At 41.4% G+C, this 19,747-nt stretch overlaps 1 protein-coding gene across 2 annotated transcripts; it reads right to left on the reverse strand.

Annotated features, from left to right (window-relative positions):
- Positions 1-11,399, reverse strand: atp2a1l (ATPase sarcoplasmic/endoplasmic reticulum Ca2+ transporting 1, like). 2 transcript variants are annotated; one of them, XM_073490027.1, is made up of 23 exons: positions 11,077-11,399; positions 10,084-10,101; positions 9,681-9,763; positions 8,614-8,718; positions 7,765-7,903; positions 7,026-7,106; positions 6,843-6,928; positions 6,436-6,733; positions 6,184-6,350; positions 6,002-6,090; positions 5,806-5,908; positions 5,577-5,708; positions 5,358-5,474; positions 5,046-5,264; positions 4,835-4,946; positions 4,314-4,537; positions 3,793-4,216; positions 3,617-3,702; positions 3,400-3,533; positions 2,723-2,840; positions 2,476-2,593; positions 2,116-2,161; positions 1-660 (listed from the first exon to the last, which is right to left on the reverse strand). In XM_073490027.1, exons 1-22 carry the CDS (start codon positions 11,192-11,194, stop codon positions 2,157-2,159), a joined length of 2,976 nt encoding a protein of 991 aa, XP_073346128.1. In that variant the 5' UTR covers positions 11,195-11,399; the 3' UTR covers positions 1-660; positions 2,116-2,156. The 2 variants fall into 2 exon arrangements, with proteins under 2 accessions (XP_073346128.1, XP_073346127.1); XM_073490026.1 differs by lacking the exon at positions 2,116-2,161 and having other exon boundaries at positions 11,077-11,350.
- Positions 11,400-19,747: the final 8,348 nt, after the last annotated feature.

Here is a 19,747-nt window from a genome sequence, read left to right on the forward strand (position 1 = left end):
AGTTTGTAATCATCACTTTATTTCAGCTTATCACGTAAACAATATATAAGACCAAAAGTGTTGTGACTGAGTGGACATGCCCATTTAATGTCATGAGACCTCCAACAGAGTCTGCTGACTGCATGGAGCCTATAGAGAGCGCTGGCAGCTGAAGGCATGAGGTTTTTCTGCCCATATGAAGTCATTTTGCAACCCTACACCACACTGTACAGAGCCCAGCCAAAAAAGCAGGGAGGCTGCCTGCGACACGAGCAACAAAGACTAGAATAAAAATAATGAGCTGGAAAGTCAATCATATGAAAATGGACAGAGGACACAAAAACACAACGGCTGAGAATATCCAAGTTTAACAAAAAATCACTTTTAATACATACTTTAGTTCTTAGAATAAAATCTTAAATATGTTAATACTTTATCGGCAGGGAAACGTCCCTCGTTTTAATTCAATCTCCTTCCCTATATAGAGGCTATGTTTATGTAGATTTTTTTGTGTTTTATTGTTTTTTATGATACATTTTCCTGTATTTTCTCCTCTCTCTTCTATTGGTTGGCTCACAATGGTTCCCATCTTCAGTTGTGATCTTCCTCTCTCTCTTCTCCGCCTCTTTCTCTCCAACCCTTAAGATCCTCTTCTTCTACATCTCTATACAACATTTCCACCTGGGAAAGAGAAAATGGATAAATCAGAGAGGGAGAGGACTCTTGGATGCATGATGTGGTCAACAATGGAAACCGACACAATGACCCTTTCAGCAAATGAAACAGAGCGACACTAAGTATCTTTGCAGGCAAACTCATGATCATTGCGTGTTGGAACTAATTTTACTAAACGTGATGTAATATATAATATTTTCTCACTTTTGAATTTTTTTTTTTACATCAAATCTAATGAAAGCAGCGAAGCAAACTACGTCGGTGTCAGTAGCACGACAGTGAGCACAAGTTATTTTGCTTTTGTCTATCTTCTACTCGTACAGCAGAGGAACATGTAAAGAGATCAGGCCTGGGTCAAACTGGTTTAAAACATTTCAAAGTCGAAGCTCCAGGTGATTTCATTTTCAGTAAATGTAATCTTTTCGGATGCAGACATTAATGGGATAGACTTTTTTAAATGAGACAAAATGTAACAACCTGGCCCTTAAAGCCAAATGGCAAATTTTATGTTGTGAAATAGGAAAAATTAGACGCAAATGTAGTTTGACCTGGCCTGGATGATAAGCACAGCGTTAGCTCTACATTGAGGCAATATTCTAGGAAGGAAAGCATATTTTTCGAGAACTAATGGATTTTCCCAACGAGGACAACATGAACAGCATGGCCATCAAATGAAAAATTCCCAATTTCTTTTGGTAACATTTCACTTCAACTCCCCTTATCATTTCTAAGCAGAAGGTAAACATATAAAAGACCGTTTATAACATTATAGAGTAGTTATGAGCACATAGAATGACATTTTTAAATGTTAAATAATGGAAACTATTCCTATCAAGACGTATCACTTAAAAAAATTACAGCTGTGTTATATTGTTATTACAAACAAAAATCCTGTTATGTTTGCTTTACAGGTTAAAGATAAACCTATTGATTAAATCTACATCAATAAACACTAAAAGCTTTTATCTGCTTACATTGAAGTCTGCTATAAAAAAACAGTTATGTTTATGTTTTGCCCATAAATGCTAAATTTGAGGGTTGAAATAAAATGTTGCCAAAAGGTTTTTGGGGACTCGAGTGATATCAAGCCTTTTTACAAAAGTGGAGACATCCTACTACTGCAGACAGAAACAACTCAACATATGTGCTGTAACGCTGACAGCAGCAGCTCAGAGGTGACGAACTTGCCTTGTGATGAACAAGCATCTCATCACATCAGAAATAACAGGAAACAGAGAGCTCAGAGATGGACATCGGACACAGATCGCAGCACTGAGATATCACCCCATTTGTTAGTCATCAAGCCACCTTGTCAGTTTGTGGCAGATGTTTTTCAGTCTTGTTAAGTATTAGGGAGAACCCTCAGTTCTACATCAACAGGAGACTGATAATATATACAAGACAGATACACAACCATATCTACACACAAACTATAGATACACAGTGATCGGCATAGAATACCTTGCTTTAGTTACAAGCTAATGGTGGTTGGTTGACTGAATTTAGTCTGGAAATCAAAAAGGGTTAAGTGAGTTAATGAGGAATGGAGAGAGGAGAGAGTTATGAGAAAGATCAGGAGGATGACAACAGGTATGATGGATTTGTAGATTAATGAAGGGATGATGTGATAAAGTGAAATGACAGTACAATTTGAAGAAGGATTACACTTTTAAAAAAATTAATTAATAATCAACAAAAAAAGATGACAGTATAAATAAATTAAAAATATATTAAGATGAACAGAGATCAGAACTGTTAATTCAGGAAATAAGGTAAATCTTTTTTTCATTGTTAGAGGGAAAAAGATTCAAGGGTACTTACACTCAACGTAGTTGCGGGCGACAAACTTCAGCACCTCATCAATGAGGATGACGGGGAAGGAAAGCTTCAGGACCATGAGCCACTGTTCTGTGCTCAGATGGGTCAACTTGAAGATCATCTGGGGGACGGGACAAAAGAGTGGGAGTCAGAAACGACACTGGAAAGCAACTGCAGCAAAAACTACAACACTTCAATATAATTCCAAAAACTGGCGAAGGGACTAAATCAAACTGTAGGGAGCACTTACGGGCAGAGGGTCAACATAGATGATCATGAAGTGAAGGGACATGGAGAGGGTCATGGCAGAAATCAGCCAGAAGTTGCTCCATGGGGGCATGCGCAACAGAGACTGGTTCTCAGACAAGCTTTAAATAATAAAAATAAAAGGAATTATGAGAATAGTAGTGCATTCACAAGGTGTTGGAATAATTGGAAACATTAGTTCCTGACTGGGGAAATGAACGTGAACGCCCCCCTCAAGTCAGAACAACAGCTCGGAAAGTCATATAAGCAGAGACATGGTGGACGAATGTAAATGTGTGGTTGATGATTGGAAACTTTTTCTTAATTTATGTATTGCACATACATTTTTTGCTCACATGTAAGTAGTAATATGGTTAAGGTTATAAATGGAAGTTGCTGTCCACAGTGAGTGACCTAGATTAATTAGAGAAGTTACAATACAATACAATATCACAGGTCTTCTTTATAGCATCTATGTTGCTTCGATATGATACAATGCAATATACTTTATTGTCTGTAGGGAACTTTGTGTTGGACTCAGATGTTGTGCACATACTGTATAGCCGCCTCCAAAGTAGTCATAAAAGATGTTCTCATTTTGACTTAAAAGCTCATTAACACACTGAAGTTGGATGTGTTGCTGACAAAATGTGTTTTCCTTTGCAACACGTGTAATATTACCTGTTGAGAGCATTGCACATCTCAATGGTGACCAGCACAGACAGGGCCATGGTCATGGGAGGAGCGGCCTCAAAGATCTCGCAGTCCAGGCCGGCGAACTCCTCATTTTCATCGCAGCACTGCATGAAGTGGGACTGCACAGAGGAGAGGTGAGGTCACTCAGTGTTTGCGTGTAAGCGTTTGTCTGAGACAACATGTAAGACAGACAGGTTCTTACCAGCTGGTAGTAGGTGACACCGGGGCCAGTGCTATCGTACAGGAACCACCAGGCAGCACCACCAACAGTGGCAGCACCGACGTATCCTGTTAGGGAGAAGTAACAGCGTCAGTGTAGGTAAGTGTTTGTCCTGCATTCAGACAAAACCCAAACACACAAAATCAACTGCTACTTACCACCAATAGCCATGTATCTGAAGAACAGCCAGCCAGAGATCAGGGGCTCCTTGGGGGAACGTGGGGGCTTGCCCATGATGTCCAGATCAGGGGGGTTGAAGCCCAGGGCGGTGGCGGGCAGACCGTCAGTCACCAGGTTGACCCACAGCAGCTGGACGGGGATCAGAGCCTCAGGCAGACCCAGAGCAGCAGTCAGGAAGATACAGACGACCTCACCGACGTTGGAGGAGATGAGGTAACGGATGAACTGCTTCATGTTGTTGTAGATAGCTCTGCCCTCCTCAACAGCAGCCACAATGGAAGAGAAGTTGTCGTCAGCCAGGACCATCTCAGAGGCAGACTTGGCAACGGCAGTGCCAGAGCCCATGGCGATGCCGATCTCGGCCTTCTTCAGGGCAGGGGCATCGTTCACACCATCACCAGTCTGGAGGGGGAGAGGAGAAAGTTCAGCTACTTCAACTACACACATGCACAGTACTACAGTACTACATGTGCTACATCCTACGCTGCTGAGCTCTTACCATAGCAGTAATGTCATCATAACCCTGCAGGAACTCAACAATCTTGGACTTGTGGGATGGCTCCACACGGGCAAAGCAGCAAGCTCTGCGCACAGCCTCGGCTTGCTCATGGAGGGGAAGGTCGTCAAACTCACGTCCGGTGTAGGCTCTGCCAGAAACATCCTCTTCCTCAGAGAAGATGCCAATGCGACGGCAGATTGCGATGGCAGTTCCCTTGTTGTCACCTGAAATTTTGAGGTGAAGAAGTCAATAAAAAGACTGATGCTGCTGAGGTGTAAAGCACAAATTTAGCACCACAAGAGAGCAGATAGGGTTGTTTTAAATTGTGTATACTGTAGATTCAAATGGTACAGCAGATGGTTTTATACACGATCCAAAATTAAGAATGGTATCATGACAGGGGCAATTCTGGAGTGTAAGATATGCTCAGATCTAAGATACATACCTCTGTGTAAATGATGATATATGAGTACTTTGTTTACAATTCTGTATAGCTAATTCATCCCATCTATAACACTAACCAGTGATCATGATGACACGGATTCCAGCTTCCCTGCACAGCTGAATGGAGACAGTGACCTCCTTACGAGGGGGATCCAGCATACCCACGCAGCCAACAAAGGTCAGGTCAGTCTGAGGAGAGAGGCGTGAATGGAGACGTTCAATCCATGTTTGTACATGTCTTCACAAGCGTATTCACACATTTCATCGTCAAGTCCACCAAATTCTCACCTCGTAGTCGGCGAACTTGGTGGAGTCCTCGAAGTTCATCTCGTCCAACTTCAGTGGGGTGTCACGGGTGGCCAGGGCCAGGCAACGCAGGGTGTCACGGCCGGTACCCCAGTCTCTGATGACAGACATGATCTTCTCCTTGATAGCATTGGTCAGGGGAACACGGGTGGTGCCAACACGCACATATGCGCACCTGTCAATCACACCCTCGGGGGCACCCTGTGGAGAGGATGATTGTTTTGTGTTATGCTGAGTGATTCACAGTGTCTGATGTGAGAAGGGATGAGGAAAAAAAGACATAAAGACACTAGCCTTCACAAACATCTTGGCGCCACCATCACCCTTAGCGGGGGTGCAGTACACAGACATGGACTTCCTGTCACGGGAGAACTCCAGGGTGACGTTCTTCTTCATGAGCTGCTTGACGACCTGTTGGAAGACACAGAGATAAAAGGTTTATCACAATTAGCTGTATTAACATTAAACGTGGATTATCCTAAACTTCTCGCAAATAGCAGTTGGAAAACTTACGGAGCAGCAGGCGTTGGCTCTCTCAATCCTGGACAGGTTCTTCACGTTGGAGTTGAACACATTCATCTTCTCAACCAGGCAGGACAGGGCGGTCTCAGTAGCCTCACCGACCTTCTCATAGATCTTCTTGGACTGGAGACAAGGAGGGTGATGAAGAGAAATGGTTAAATTGCAGAAGGTCATGGGGTAACAGCGCTGCAAAATATGCTGCAGGAATCTATAAATTTACCTCGTTGTAGTCAAGAGAGGAGTCGTTGCACAGGGCGCAGATGGTAGCCAGCTCAACAAGGCCATCGTATTGGCTGCAGTTGGTCTTGGCACCTCCCTGGGAACTGAAAGAGAGAATTGCAAATAAATAAGAGAAGGTTCGTGCGCACTTAATTGTATGACGGATGCTGAGTTTGAATGAGGACAAAACAACTTACACCTCGCCCTCGGGGGTGTACTTGGAGCCAGAGATATCGAAGGCATCAAGGTCAACATGGTCGCCATCAACATTCTTGATAATGAACATCTGAGGTGGAGGAAGGACAGAAAGATTTAATTATGTCCAGAATTATTCTTTGGACAAATTGTCACAATTTCCTTTTTCGAGTGTAGTACCAACCTTGGTCACACACATCTGGTTGGTGGTGAGGGTGCCAGTCTTGTCGGAGCAGATGACAGAGGTGCAGCCCAGGGTCTCCACAGAGGGCAGGCTTCTGACGATGGCGTTCTTCTTGGCCATACGGCGGGTACCAAGGGCAAGGCAGGTGGTGATGACAGCGGGCAGACCTGAGAGATGTTGGCGAAAACTGTGAGCATGATGAACGAACAGCGTGGGAACAAACAGTCACTTTCTGGTTTGTGCTTCCCTTACCCTCAGGGATGGCAGCCACAGCCAGAGCGACAGCGATCTTGAAGTAGTAGACAGCACCACGGATCCATGAGCCACCGTGGACGGGGTCGTTGAAGTGGCCAATGTTGATGGCCCAGACAGCAACGCAGATCAGGGAGATAACCTTGGACAGCTGCTCGCCGAACTCATCCAGCTTAGCCTGCAGAGGGGTCTTCTCCTGCTCAGTGGCAGCCATCTGGTCACGGATCTTGCCGATCTCAGTGGAGACTCCGGTGGCCACAGCAACACCAATGGCCTTGCCAGCAGCGATGTTAGTGCCCTACAGGAAGAGAAGAAGAGTTAGATGTAGGGAAATGACATGAAGAGTAACAGAAAAAAAAATGGCTGCAACAGCGCAGATGAAATATTGATGTTGGTGAGGCACTTACAGAGAAAAGCATGTTCTTCTTGTCCTGGTTGACAGCTCTGAGGTCGGGGACAGCCTCATTGTGCTTGATCACACTGACAGACTCACCTGAGAGAGAAAATAAAAAAAAATAACTCAAAACTGCAAATGCAGACAAGAAAGAAAAACATGTATTAGACAGATTTGAGGTTTCTTGAAAGCTTACCAGTAAGGATGGACTGGTCAACACGCAGGGTGGTGGACTTGATGGTAACAATCCTGATGTCAGCTGGGACTTTGTCACCAACTGTGGGAATAACAGAGAAGCCATCATGAAAATGAATTCTTTCCTTTCTTATTTACATTAAACATAAAATAAATGTAGCTGTGGTGGCTGTGTATATTTGTGGACTACTTTCTCACTTACTTTTAATTACTTTTGCGACACCTCAACATTTAAGTGACTGTAAAAGTGGTAGCTAGCATACTATAAAGTCCCTAACTGAAATATAAATAAACAAATATCTAAAAAACATGGTAGAATTTATTCCAAATTTAAAGCCAAATCCCCAGATTAACTTTCTATACTTAATCAATGGCTTTTATAATGAGACAGAACCTAATGAGGCCCAATGAGAATGAACCACGCATGGTTGGGGGTGGGGGATAGCCAGCTAGAGAGCCAACAGGTGTACACTGACGAATGAACAGAAGTGGGCCATGGCAGGGAGGGGAGAAGAGGTGCGGCAGGTGCTAGTGAGGGTATTTATACTCCTGATTTTGCTTTCCTTCAGTCAGCATGTTTTCACAGCGCTACTCCATCCTGTCTCGCTTACATTGCCTTAAAAAGGCACGAGGCTTTGCCATCAGACACATATATCCTGAGTTTGTGTATGTCTTTCTTTCCCTCAACAGAAATGTAAGTCACTTTAAAAAATAAAACAGACAATCTTGACATTGCTTACCGGACACCTCCACAATGTCTCCGGGGACAATTTCTCTGGCCTTAATCATCTGCACACTCTTTCTGTCAGAACGGTAAACTTTGCCCATCTCAGGCTCGTACTCCTTGAGAGCCTCGATGGCATCTTCAGCGTTACGCTCCTGTGGCACACACAGACAAAAAGACAGAAATGATCAGTAAAAAGTCACAATGAGTAAAGGGGGTCAGCTAAAATTACAACAGAGGAGCACAAATATTGATCCTGAACTGAGAAAAAGTGTTATAGTGTATGGATCTGTGTTTGAGGGACTCTGCAACAGGAAATGTACATGCTGTGTTCAGAGATAATATTTGGAGTGATAAAATTTGATCTAATAGTAGGTTGCCAAAGTCGGTTTTGTTTCTCGATGAGAAAAACAGGAACGAAGCAGCTGAGTTTGACACTTGGCGATGATGTGATAACAACAATGTTCCCATAGTGGCTGACGCCTGACAGCAGTGCCAATTACTTATTTGCATGCATGAGAAACAGCATGACTTGCATAATGTTAATCATCCATGCCCTGCTGCATTGCAGTCAAAACATAAACAGGACATGGAGTCTTCAAATAAACTCTAAAATAGTAACAAATGTATTTCTTTTCTTGAGTTGAAGTAAATAATATTTTTTATTTAAGATTTACTCTATGTTGTAACATCAGCTTTAGAGCACATGCTAACTATCTGGGGCTTCAAAGCTGTAAAAGTGATAATGTTACGGTTGTGCAAGCACGTGTGGGTTTGTGGCTGAAAGTAACTGGAACCTGTGTACTTTCTGTCATCGCTGCAATGGATACGTCTCATTGCTCAACGTGCCGGGCCTCTCACTGACCTGCCACACTCCAACAACGGCGTTAGCGATGAGGATAAGAAGGATGACAAAGGGTTCCACAAAGGCGGTGACGGTCTCCTCACCTTCCTCAAACCAGGCCAGCACCTTAGGTTATAGTAGGAGAGAAGAAATCAATGACAGTGGGCCCTAGAAACATGTCAGACCTACTTTAAATGGACATTTAACTTTGTTTGCATTGTGTCTTTTTTTATAAACTTGTATATAATGCAATAATCAGAGACATTTTTAGGTGTTCAGGAGGCTGCCATGGGCCTTTTTTGTATGCATTTAGCATGATTTCACATGGCGTACAGTGTACAATAGCATGCAGAAAAAATGTGAAATAAATGGCAAATGTATGATGACTTTATACACATGATAATGGCTGTAATTTTGTCATAATATTGATATTAATTTGATCTCAATGTCCCATAACTCCTTGCTCCTCCTCTCTCGATGGAGGGAGGCCCTTCGTTCCTTCCTTCAAGCCTGACCTTTCCCGAAGGATTCAGTTTCTCTCCTCAGCTTGGGGCTTTCTTAAAATAAACCCTTACCCTTCAGCCCCCCTATACTTCCCTGACCCCCTGTCTCTCACTGGCTCCTCAATATTCGCCTTCTAAGGCCATCATGACAGCTGCCCCGAAGGGGTGAAAGCTGGGCATAGGAATTAATACACCTCCTAGCAAGCCCTTGCAATCTGTCTCCCTCCTCTCAAGTTGTCGTCCTCAAAAATACATAGAGGGGTGGAGGGGACAAAGTTATCTTCATAAACTAACCAGAAATGAATGATGCATGCTCACTGGAAGAGTTTCTGTAATGGGATTTAAAGTAAAATGCAATTAATTACAAGTTTTAAAGTGGCAATCAAGAATGTTAAAAGGGCTGGAGAAATGTATATGTGAGAAAACTTGTTTGAGTTCAAGACAAGTGTCTGATCCCACGTGGTGTCAGTGTCTTGTGAAATCTGTTGCTACTATTATGTCTAGTGCAAACTCTACTGCTGCTCCTTGAGTTTCAAATAACCCCAGTTTAAAATGACTGACGTGATTTCAAAAAAGAAAACTTACAAAAGAGATGCAGGCGGCCAGCAGCAGGATCCTGACAAGCAGGTCCTCAAACTGCTCAGCAATCAGCTCCCAGATGCTCTTACCTGAGCGAGAGAACGAGATACAGACAAAGAGGAAAATTAATGTAAATCAATGGATAATTATCACAATATATAAATGTAATAAAAGGAAAGTGTTTATAATATCGATTTGTGATCTTTGTTGCTGAAGATGATGGTCAAAATTTGGTCTAAATAGCCAGCAGACAGTCATTAATTAACATGTGGGCATCACACAATCAAACTGCGAGGATGAGGGGTAGTTTGAAGTATTAGTGATGGCCTCTCATCTGGGTCAAATCAGGTGTCTGGAAGTTTATTCTAGATCTAGATATTTTTGTAATTGTGGCTGCTTAAACACTCACCCTCCTCAGCAGGCAGCTCTGGAGTAGGAAACAAAGGTAATGGAGGAGAAAGCGTGTGGAGACAGAAAGACAAGAAAACAGATGGTTAGAAAAAACAATCAGAAAAAGAAAGATGGCGGTCACTAGGAAAAACATGTGGGAGAGAACTTTTACTTCTTGGTATAAGATGATGAATGTGACCTAAAGATCTTTGTTTTCTAAAACTTCTACCTTTTCAAAAGACCCCTGTGTGGTTTACACTCTGTGACTGTAATCACTGTACCAGATGGCTGAAATAAAAAAAGCTGTTGTTCTGTATTCATTAATTTGATACTGAATTCCTTTGACTGCTAAACTATGCCTAATGAAAACCTCACTGCAGTTCAAAAATTAGTTTTTAAACAAAATAAACCATTGTGTTTAATGGCAGCTCACTAAAATGTTCCAAGGCAACAAAGACATCACTGTGAAAACAGCTTTTGAGCTATATTACCATATTACAGCTCTCTAATGTATCCATTCCACTGGTTATTGATTAGCAACAACATTACAAATCATTTAGCCATAAGCCATCTAAGGACCTCCCCCTTTATACCCGGCCTAAAATTATCCGTCTCTCCTGTTAACGCCCGCCCCCTATATCACCCAGGAAGCTTCTTGAGCCATCACCTGTCTCTCTCGCTCTCCAGCCATCTTCTTTGGCTATCTTTAAATAGCTCTTCAAAGCCCTCAAAGTCTCTGCTTCTCAATGTCTCTGCATTTCTACCAGCTGTTGCAACTCCTCTCTAAAAAAGCATCACATGCAAAAAACTCAACCCAGCCCCAACCCTACGAGTATCTCTGGAAACTCCACTGGTGTAGACTCAGGAAACACTTGGAGAAACTCTAGTAAAAGTACTTGGTGAAATATTTAAAATGCAAACACTCAGATCTTTCTTTTCTTTTGGTGTGGCCTAGTTGCCAAACTTCTTTCAGTAGGCCCCCCATCCCATTGCCGATGCCCCAATCTCTCACCATTGTAGCCATACTTGTCCAGGTTCTTCTTGAACTGGTCGGGAGTGAGGCCAGTGTTCTCGTTCACCCCGAAGTAAGCCAGGCAGTCTACCGGCCCCTTTGCGTGTGCGTTCTCCATCCTTTCAGGATAGACAAGGGATTGCCCGTCTATGCGTGCCTATCCGTGCTCTTTTAACTTCTTGCTGTTCTCTGCAGCTTTTACCCTTGTCCACCACCCTCACCTAGAAGTGTGGCACCCTCCAATTCAGGAGTGCTGGTCTGACAGAAAGAGCGAATAAGTGCTAACACGCTCAGGGTTTTATACTACCAAAAGGCTCGGGATTGGTAGACACCCCGCTGACACACGCCTCCAAATTCCAGCATGGGAGGACATGGTGGGGTGGGATGGAGGAGGGGTGCGGGTGGGGCTCGAGGTGGAGCAATGGGGAGGTGAGATGGTGGACTTGGACAGGAACTGGGTACATGGCTTGGATTTGGAAAGGAGGTAATGCAGGAGTGTGGTGGTGCAGGGTGCTCGAGGGGGGGTTGGGGGTCGCACCGTGGATGAAAATGAGATCTGTTTTTGGAACATGCATGGTCAGTGGAATAAGACGAAGGGAGAAGGTGAGAGAGTGAGAGAGGAGATCATCCAGAGGGGAGGAAGGGGGGGTCGACACTGAGTGACGGCTCAACTGGTTTCTGCTGAGGAAGGTGGCTGAGCCAGAGAGAGGACTGAAGAAGGGACATGGTGAAGCAATAATTCAGTGCAAGAATTAGCTGGCATTTTTACAAGGACAATGTAAGTTAGACCTGTTGGCACATTGACACCAGAAATTAGAACTTTGGGCATCAGTGCCGCATCATCTACTATCATCAACATGTGTACATCTATCTAAAGCCCTGCAGAGTTCATAAACACTCATACTTACAGACAGCAGACATGATGATAAACCAAGTTAAGTAAGACATGGGAATGATAAAGGAAAGAAGAAAGTGAGCGTGTAGTAGAGGAGTGATCGCAGGGGGACAGGAATGCCAAGAGGACAGCCAAAGTGTCACACTATCGCACCATAGAGGAAAAGCCCGGGCTGCAGATACAGGAGGATCAAGTTTTATCCCTCCTTTTTTATGAGGAAGAGGAGGCAGCGGGGGAGATATGGTACGGCTTAAGTAGATGCACGACAGATAATACCGGTCACAAATTGCTATTGAGTGAGACACAATGGCCTCTTGTGGTGGATTCAGAGCACTGAATTTGTTATTGGCAAGCAAGAAAACACATGACTTAACAGAGAAAATAACATGTTTCTTTTTATATGGTTGGGTCCATTAGTTTACTCGGTCTTTGTAATTTTTATTCCTATAACTGTAAGATGACTTAAGATTCAAGGGACTTATTATTTGCATGGATAATTCTCGTCTCTAACAACAATACATCAGAGAGTCCACATAGTGAAAATTTCAGTATAAAACCGACCAGTATGATGTCGAACACAGGCTGTGTTGATTTACAATTTGTTTTTGCAGCAGTAAACGACAGTAAACAGGCTGCTGGGTGGTGCAGAGTCCTCCGTAGTCAGGAATTCAAGTTGCTGTTGCTAATCAATAAACTGACAGGTGTTCCTGTAGGAACAGCAGTGGTCACTGCTCGTCACATTTGACAGCTACAGGACACATTTTTGCTGCAATCTATTTATTAGTGTCACCATGCGATTTGTTTTGTGTGAGACAGGCTTTAATCTAAAAAATGTTCTGCAAAGTTTATTTTTGGTCGAACTGCTCCTAGAAATCTTTTGAGCTCACAGTGTCGGCCATCTGTAAGTTGGTGATTGGTTTTGCTGTGTCATGTTTCATTTGGGTGCCACTGTCACTTGAAGTGTGGCCGTCAGGGGCGGACTGGATAGTCAGCACATTCAAACAACTTGGGTCAAACAAAATGTGCTTGAGGGAAACAGAAAAAACTGCTATGTAAGATTGAGATAGTATATTCACCTACATACGTAGGGCACCACACTTCTTTCTTCTTTTACATTTTGTAGTTGACCAGCACAGCAGCTTTGTATTGAAGGAATTATTATTCACTTAGAATTCATACCATCTCAAACTTTAGCTCAAGTGATGATTTTCACAACTTTCTTTTGACCGTAGTGATTTACATGACCTCGCTGACTCACATCATGATGTGAACGATCATATAGTTAGCTTCAGGCCTCACAACTAGCCTGTCAAACGGACAAAAAAAGAAGAAGTGGTAAGATGTTCCCAATTCTACGGCTTTAAATTCAACATTGTTTGAATTGATAGTTAATTTTTGATTTGATATGTGACATATTTTTTTAAAATCAGATTTAAAATAATTTTCATTTAGTTCAGATTTGGATGTACTGTTATTGATACAGTATATACAGTAAGATGCAATAAATAAATATATACTGAATAAGTAAATAAAAGCAGCCTTGAAACAGATTCACTGACTTGCTCAACGACAGTCAGGCAGGTCGGATGCCTCGAGTAAACTAAGGTTGTCGGACTGACGTTGAATGAACTCTCTAGTCATAGGGACTGACCGTAAGTCAATGTTAATTCTGGTGGCAATAAAAAACATATATTTCGTTTGGTTTTGTTTGTGAATTTCTTTCTAAATAAATGAGATAAATATCTATATAATACATTTAAAAAATAAATTATAAATTAATAAATTATTAATAAATATTTATAATTTTTTTAAACATTTCATGGATCTAAACCTTGGATATTTGCAGTACTTGTGAAGCAACTTACTGTTCATATACTACATACCTTTGTGGGCATATTTACAGTATATACATTATTAAGCTATTTGTAACCCAAACATGAGCGTCTGCTGCTCCTCCACAGAGAATTTCTAAAATAGGAAGTTGTTTTGTGGCAGCTTTCAAATTTCCAATCAGCTGCTGGTAGCCAACTGACACAACCCTTCAGCCTGCTGGTGAGGGGCAATTCCTTTCCCAAATGGTACAGTTCATTATTCATTATGTACAAAGCAGAAAGCTCTTAGTTTCATGCATATTGTGTTCAGAGCTAAATTCAGAGGAATCGAAACAGCCATTCTCTTTTGAAAAGCTGAGTACAAAGCTGCACAGTGCATGCATCTATAGAAGCACTTAAGTTGCAAATATATTTAGATTATACATTTTGTATTATCATTCAGGAAATGTGTTGAATTTAATTTTGTGTACGTCTATTATCATTTTGTTTGATTTCACTGGCTTTTTCCAAAAGGTATGAGAATGATTAGTGTGATGACGAGTGGGCAAACTCCACACGAGGTAGTGAAATATCTACACCCCACCCACATGTATAGGTAAACTGAACTGTAACATCCATAAATAAAGTAAACTAACATTTGGCTCTTTATGAACTTTTTGTTCCCAGACATGTTGCTAAAACATTTTATTCTTATTCTGTTCTGTCAGTGTCCCCATCTCTGTTTCACCCAGCCGTTCTCTAGGCCTCAGCTGTTGTGCAGCCGTTGACCTCTGAGATTTGGGGGCTGTGATAGGGGTCGGCCTGTCAGTGTCTCCCTCAGGGCAGAGCAGTGACATTTAACTCAATATCCCAGAAGGATAAGGTTTCTCCCTCGCTCCTCTCCATCTTCCACCTCTGTCTATCTCAGTAGCCTGTGGGTGCAGGGACTACTATAGCGTAAACCCCTTCAAGCTGGGACACCCATCACCTCCGACTCCCACTGCGGCGCTAACATGCCACGCCCTCGAGCCAGTCTGAGGGATCGCCGTGTGCCGCCTTCCCTCCCTCCGCTGGTGAACTCTATCCGTGTTCCCAGATCAGTACAAGTGTTAAGTGTTGCAGTGATGCAGCTGTACACACGCCTATCTTACGCAACTAAGTCTGTCTCTGCTGACTTGCACGGCACAAGCCAAGTGAGAGGGACAAGGCGACATTTGTCACTTAAAGACATGGAGCCAGGAAAGACTGGCATATTTCCGAAAGAAGGTTATTGTCATTAACAGCCCATTCTGGGAGTTGCACGCTATCCAGCTGATCTTTATCATCCATTTGTGGTTCAAGTATCCCTCATGTGCTGTAACTGGTAGTCATAAACACACTTTCATTCATCTAGGCTTACAAAAAACAGCCTTAACTCAGCAAGTAACAACTGGAACATTGATTTTTGTTTTAAATAACACAAGTTAACACTGTGGCAGCATCATTTAAACTGCACTTAGTCTAACTTGAGTCAATAATCTGCAGGGTTGTTATGATCTTTAAAGGAACAGTTCACCCAAAAATGTAATTTTTAACTCGCCCCAATACGGATAGAAAGTTGGGTAAAGTGGTCCGTAGTTCATAGTCCCCAAAACATCTCTGTGTTGCAGCATTCTACAGATTAGTTGAAGTAGATGAGGACAGAAATCCAGAATTAAATCAAAAAGATGTTATTTACACCCTTTTTTAAAATGAAATCTTCACTTTAGCTGCTAAGCTGCTTCAGCTGCTAAGGGCTCCGCCACACGTTGGCGGTGTGAGTAACATCTTTTCAAATCAATTTGGAATATCTGGCCTTGGATTAAATCAGACACGCTGTATAGAGCCACTTTATGTTTTTTTTGTTTTTTTTGGTTGTTTTAAAAGTCCCCAGCTTCTTCAGCTATGCTGTTTTGCTTCCACTTTCCATCGGCACGGGGATGAGAAGATAATGACAGAATTTTCATTTTTGGGTGAACTGTTCCTTTAACTTTAGCACACGTGCAAAGGAAATTAGGGCGCCGAAAGGCTCGCTGACCAACAACATTAAATTAAATTAAATAATGTGCAGTATTGACAGTGAGGACATAATTAGTACCGGGCAATAAGGCAATGGATAAAGGAGCTACAGTGTCAGAGTTAGCTGGGCACTTGTTACGGCATTAGCTAATAGTAATAATAGAAGTGGCAGCTGAGTCTCTGAATCCAGAATTCCTCGCGAGATATAAATAGAGCAGGTGACACTGTGCTGCTGGGCATGGCACCACGGCAGCTTTGCGGCTTTTTTATGAAAAGAATACTGGACCTTAAGTTCGGGCTCGTAAGTCTAACTTTCATCTATTGGGAGAAAATAAGGTAGGATGCTCGAGGGCACATTTGACTCCAGTGTCATCAGTATGTGGTACATTGGGCCCCAAAGAGTTCCTGGTTGTTCACACCATTCCACACACTTAGGGCTGTACTATATAAGCCACGGGGGAGCCGACAGGAAAGTGAGCCCGTTGATCAAAAGTGGCTTTCATTTTACTGATGGGGTGTCATTTTATCGTTGGCTGGCTTTAGATTTTTAGAGGCCAGTGTTTTTAATTTACTGGCAAAGACACTTTATTGGAGAACTTAAGATCTGCAGAATCAAGCGCAGCATCCTGTTAGACTCACTGGCTGAGATTAGTTCAGATTTGACTTGCAGCTGCCTCAAGTCGATCAATATACAGTGACTTTAAGAGACAATCACAGTTTGTTTTTTGCTGTAGAGTCTACATACGATTCAGCTTTTACAATTAGCAAATGCTATATTCAAATTGCAGAGTTTGATCTACTATAGCAAAGATGACCAAGTTTTTTCCCTTGGAGGGCCCAAACCGAAACTTGGGTGGACCTCGGGGACAAACGCAAACAGCTGTTGTGTTAAGGTGCAAAGTTTTACTAAATGGAAGCCCAGAGAGGAAAAACAAAAATTCCGGTGATCCATTTTCTGAGTCTGATCTAAATTGTTTTCTCTTCTGCTTTTATGACTTAAGAAATATGTGACAAACATGTTTTTTGCCAGGATAACCTTTCAAGGTTCCTTAATTTCTTTCCCCAGTTTTCCATTCCAAGTTCTTGAATCGCCTGCAAAAAAGTGTAACTCTGCCTGCCTTGATCAGATGCATATTTAAATAGAATTTTGAGCTCACAAAAAATATTGTATGATTCATGTTAACTCAAAACATCATGTGGGCCAGATCGACCCTTATGGTGGGCTAACTTTGGTCTGCAGGCCCCACTTTGAGCAGCTCTGTACTAAAGTATAAACTACAGACGTGGGTAGCATACGCTGAACAAATTTAAGAGCTCAAATAGTTGTAATGCAGCACACTTCTTACTCTTACTCATGTATTATTTCTTTAAATGGTGTTAATGTAGCCATGGGAATTTTGTAATCACACTTGAAAGAAAAAGGGTGGGGAATTCATCATGGTGTACATCTGAACAGCCATCTAATCAGGAGATTATTATGTGATATAAATGTATATTAAATTGTTCACGATTATTTTGTGGACTAAGTTTACTTCCACTTGATTCCTTGTTTTTAGGAAGTAAAAATACTTAAATACTCCATTTGAGGATTTGAGGGGTCTTTTTCCTATCTACAAGTACAGCAGGCCAAACTGTCAGCATTACAATACATTTTCTGGCAGAGTTTCACCTGTTAATTGGAATTTATTTCACAAATAGAAAACATACTGTTCACACTGTTGAAAAAGTATGTTTCCAAAATAGCAGGCTGAACAGATTTGATTTCTTTGGATGTCTACACATGAATAATATCTGGAGTGTCATAATAGCAGTCATAAATTAAACGGCTTAGTATTTCAGGCCAGCTTAGATGTGTGAGCTAGTATGTACAGTATTTGGTATCATCTGAAAGATGAACTCTTCTACTACATCTTCAACGTCTTGTCTATTTCAAGTACTCTTATCTAACCAAGACACTATTTTTGGGTTGATAGCTATGACGGATAAGGCATGTTGGACTGGACCCTGTCATCTATAAAACAATTTTTTTTAACAATATTGAAGACAGCAAACCTGCAAAGTCGGATTTGAATCTTCAAGCAACAGGAAATGTTAAAACATAATCCTACAGAAGAGCTGCAGTAAGAATCTGAGACTATAGCTGGTGACCAATCGTGATGGCTTAGTGCGACTTTCAGTCTTAAAGTCTATCGTCCTGCCAAAATGTAGAGAGGATTGTATTCCTGAAGGAGAATGAGAGGTTGGGGAAGGTGTCAGAGTAGTTTTGCAGTGAGAATGTAGTTTCTGTCAGACACAGCGCAAAGTTACAATCGACTGTAAGTCTTCTACACAGAGATTCATGAAGAGTAACAATTGATTCTGCATCAGAAAATGAATAGATAACATTTTCATGATTATTTTGGAATTCCTAAGAAACTTACTTTAAGAAAACACACAGCAGAGCAGGGGCTTCACCTTTCTGGGGGAGAATTATTCATACCAAGCTACAGAAAATCGATTTTCATTTAAAAAAAGTTGCACTTTTAAAATCCAAATCCACCCCCCTCAGCTATACCCTTCACCTTTCACCTCAATGGTCCTGTAAAAGGAAGGCAAAATGACGGACAGAGCGCCTTGAAGAAGGGTGTTGATGACAGGAAGACGAATGAATGCAAAAAGAGCCAGAGAAATGCCGAAGAAAGAAACAGGATCCTTTTTTGATAAATATAGAATGAGGAACGTTAAAGAGCAGTGCAGAGTTTTCAGCTCAGCCACTGCATAGATACAGGAGGGGAATTTTATCTTAATAAAAAAAAATGGCACTAACTTGTGGAGATAGGATTGTCTTCACAATGTTGCGAATTATGCAAAAAATGTGCCCCTATAGTTAATTCTAGGCCCACACACACAACACTTATGATATGTTAACCTTCTGCTAGGAAACTTAACGCAATAAGCATTTTGTTAACCTAATATCTGTTTGTCTCACAGTTGCGTGGATCCTCTGACTGGAGGAGTCAAAAGAGCTCAACAGTGCTCTCTTGTGGACGACAGCTGGACTTGTCCAGACATAGTGTACATTATCATAAATTCATATCATTTGTATGAGCTGAAAAGTAATTATCAAATTTGAATACCTTCTATTTCAATAAGCTTTGATTCAGTCCCGGCTAAATCTGGGTTTTTGCCTTTGACCTTTAAGCCTCGATCAAGACAGAAATGATTTGTTGCTTTTTAAGGGATTTTTTTTGGAAAGGGAGTTATAAGCCACCAATGAAAAGATTTTTGTGAAATTATTTTTTCCCAGTAAATCAACTATGACCCTAACAAATCTTGACTTATTGATCAAAATACTTATTGCCATGGACATAGTTTATTAAAAAACATTTTAAATCATTTTATTTTACTTTGAGTCAAGTTATGACATTGTCTGACCCCTTTAAGTGCACAACATTGACAAAAATACAGTATCAAAATATACAATGTAACCATGACGAATTCTGAGATAACCTAGAGTTGAAATGATCAATTAGTTGAGAGACGGAAAAATAACTGCCAACTATTTTGCCATTTGTTAAAATCACAACTCAAATAATGATGACAAGCATGCTTGTTCCTGCTTCTCAAATGTCAGAATTTGCTTTTCTTTGTCTTATGTGAAACCCAAAGATTTTGGGAAATTGGACTCGCAAAACAATCAGTTGATAACATCATCTTGGACTAAATAATTGATTAATCAAGAATATACTGACTAATCAATAACAGATCTTTTTTTAAAAACTGTCATAAAAAGACAGAATGAAAACATCTGAATTTGAACAATAAACCCATTCATTGTTACAACTCATAAATATTTTTTGTATGATTTTTTATTTATCCATTAAATATAGAATAGTTTGGGTCTCCATATTACTGGCATCCTCAGCAGAAAGTGATAAACAGCACAGGA

The sequence above is a fragment of the Pagrus major genome, chromosome 20 (genome assembly GCF_040436345.1).
Source record: "Pagrus major chromosome 20, Pma_NU_1.0".
Taxonomy (NCBI): domain Eukaryota; kingdom Metazoa; phylum Chordata; class Actinopteri; order Spariformes; family Sparidae; genus Pagrus; species Pagrus major.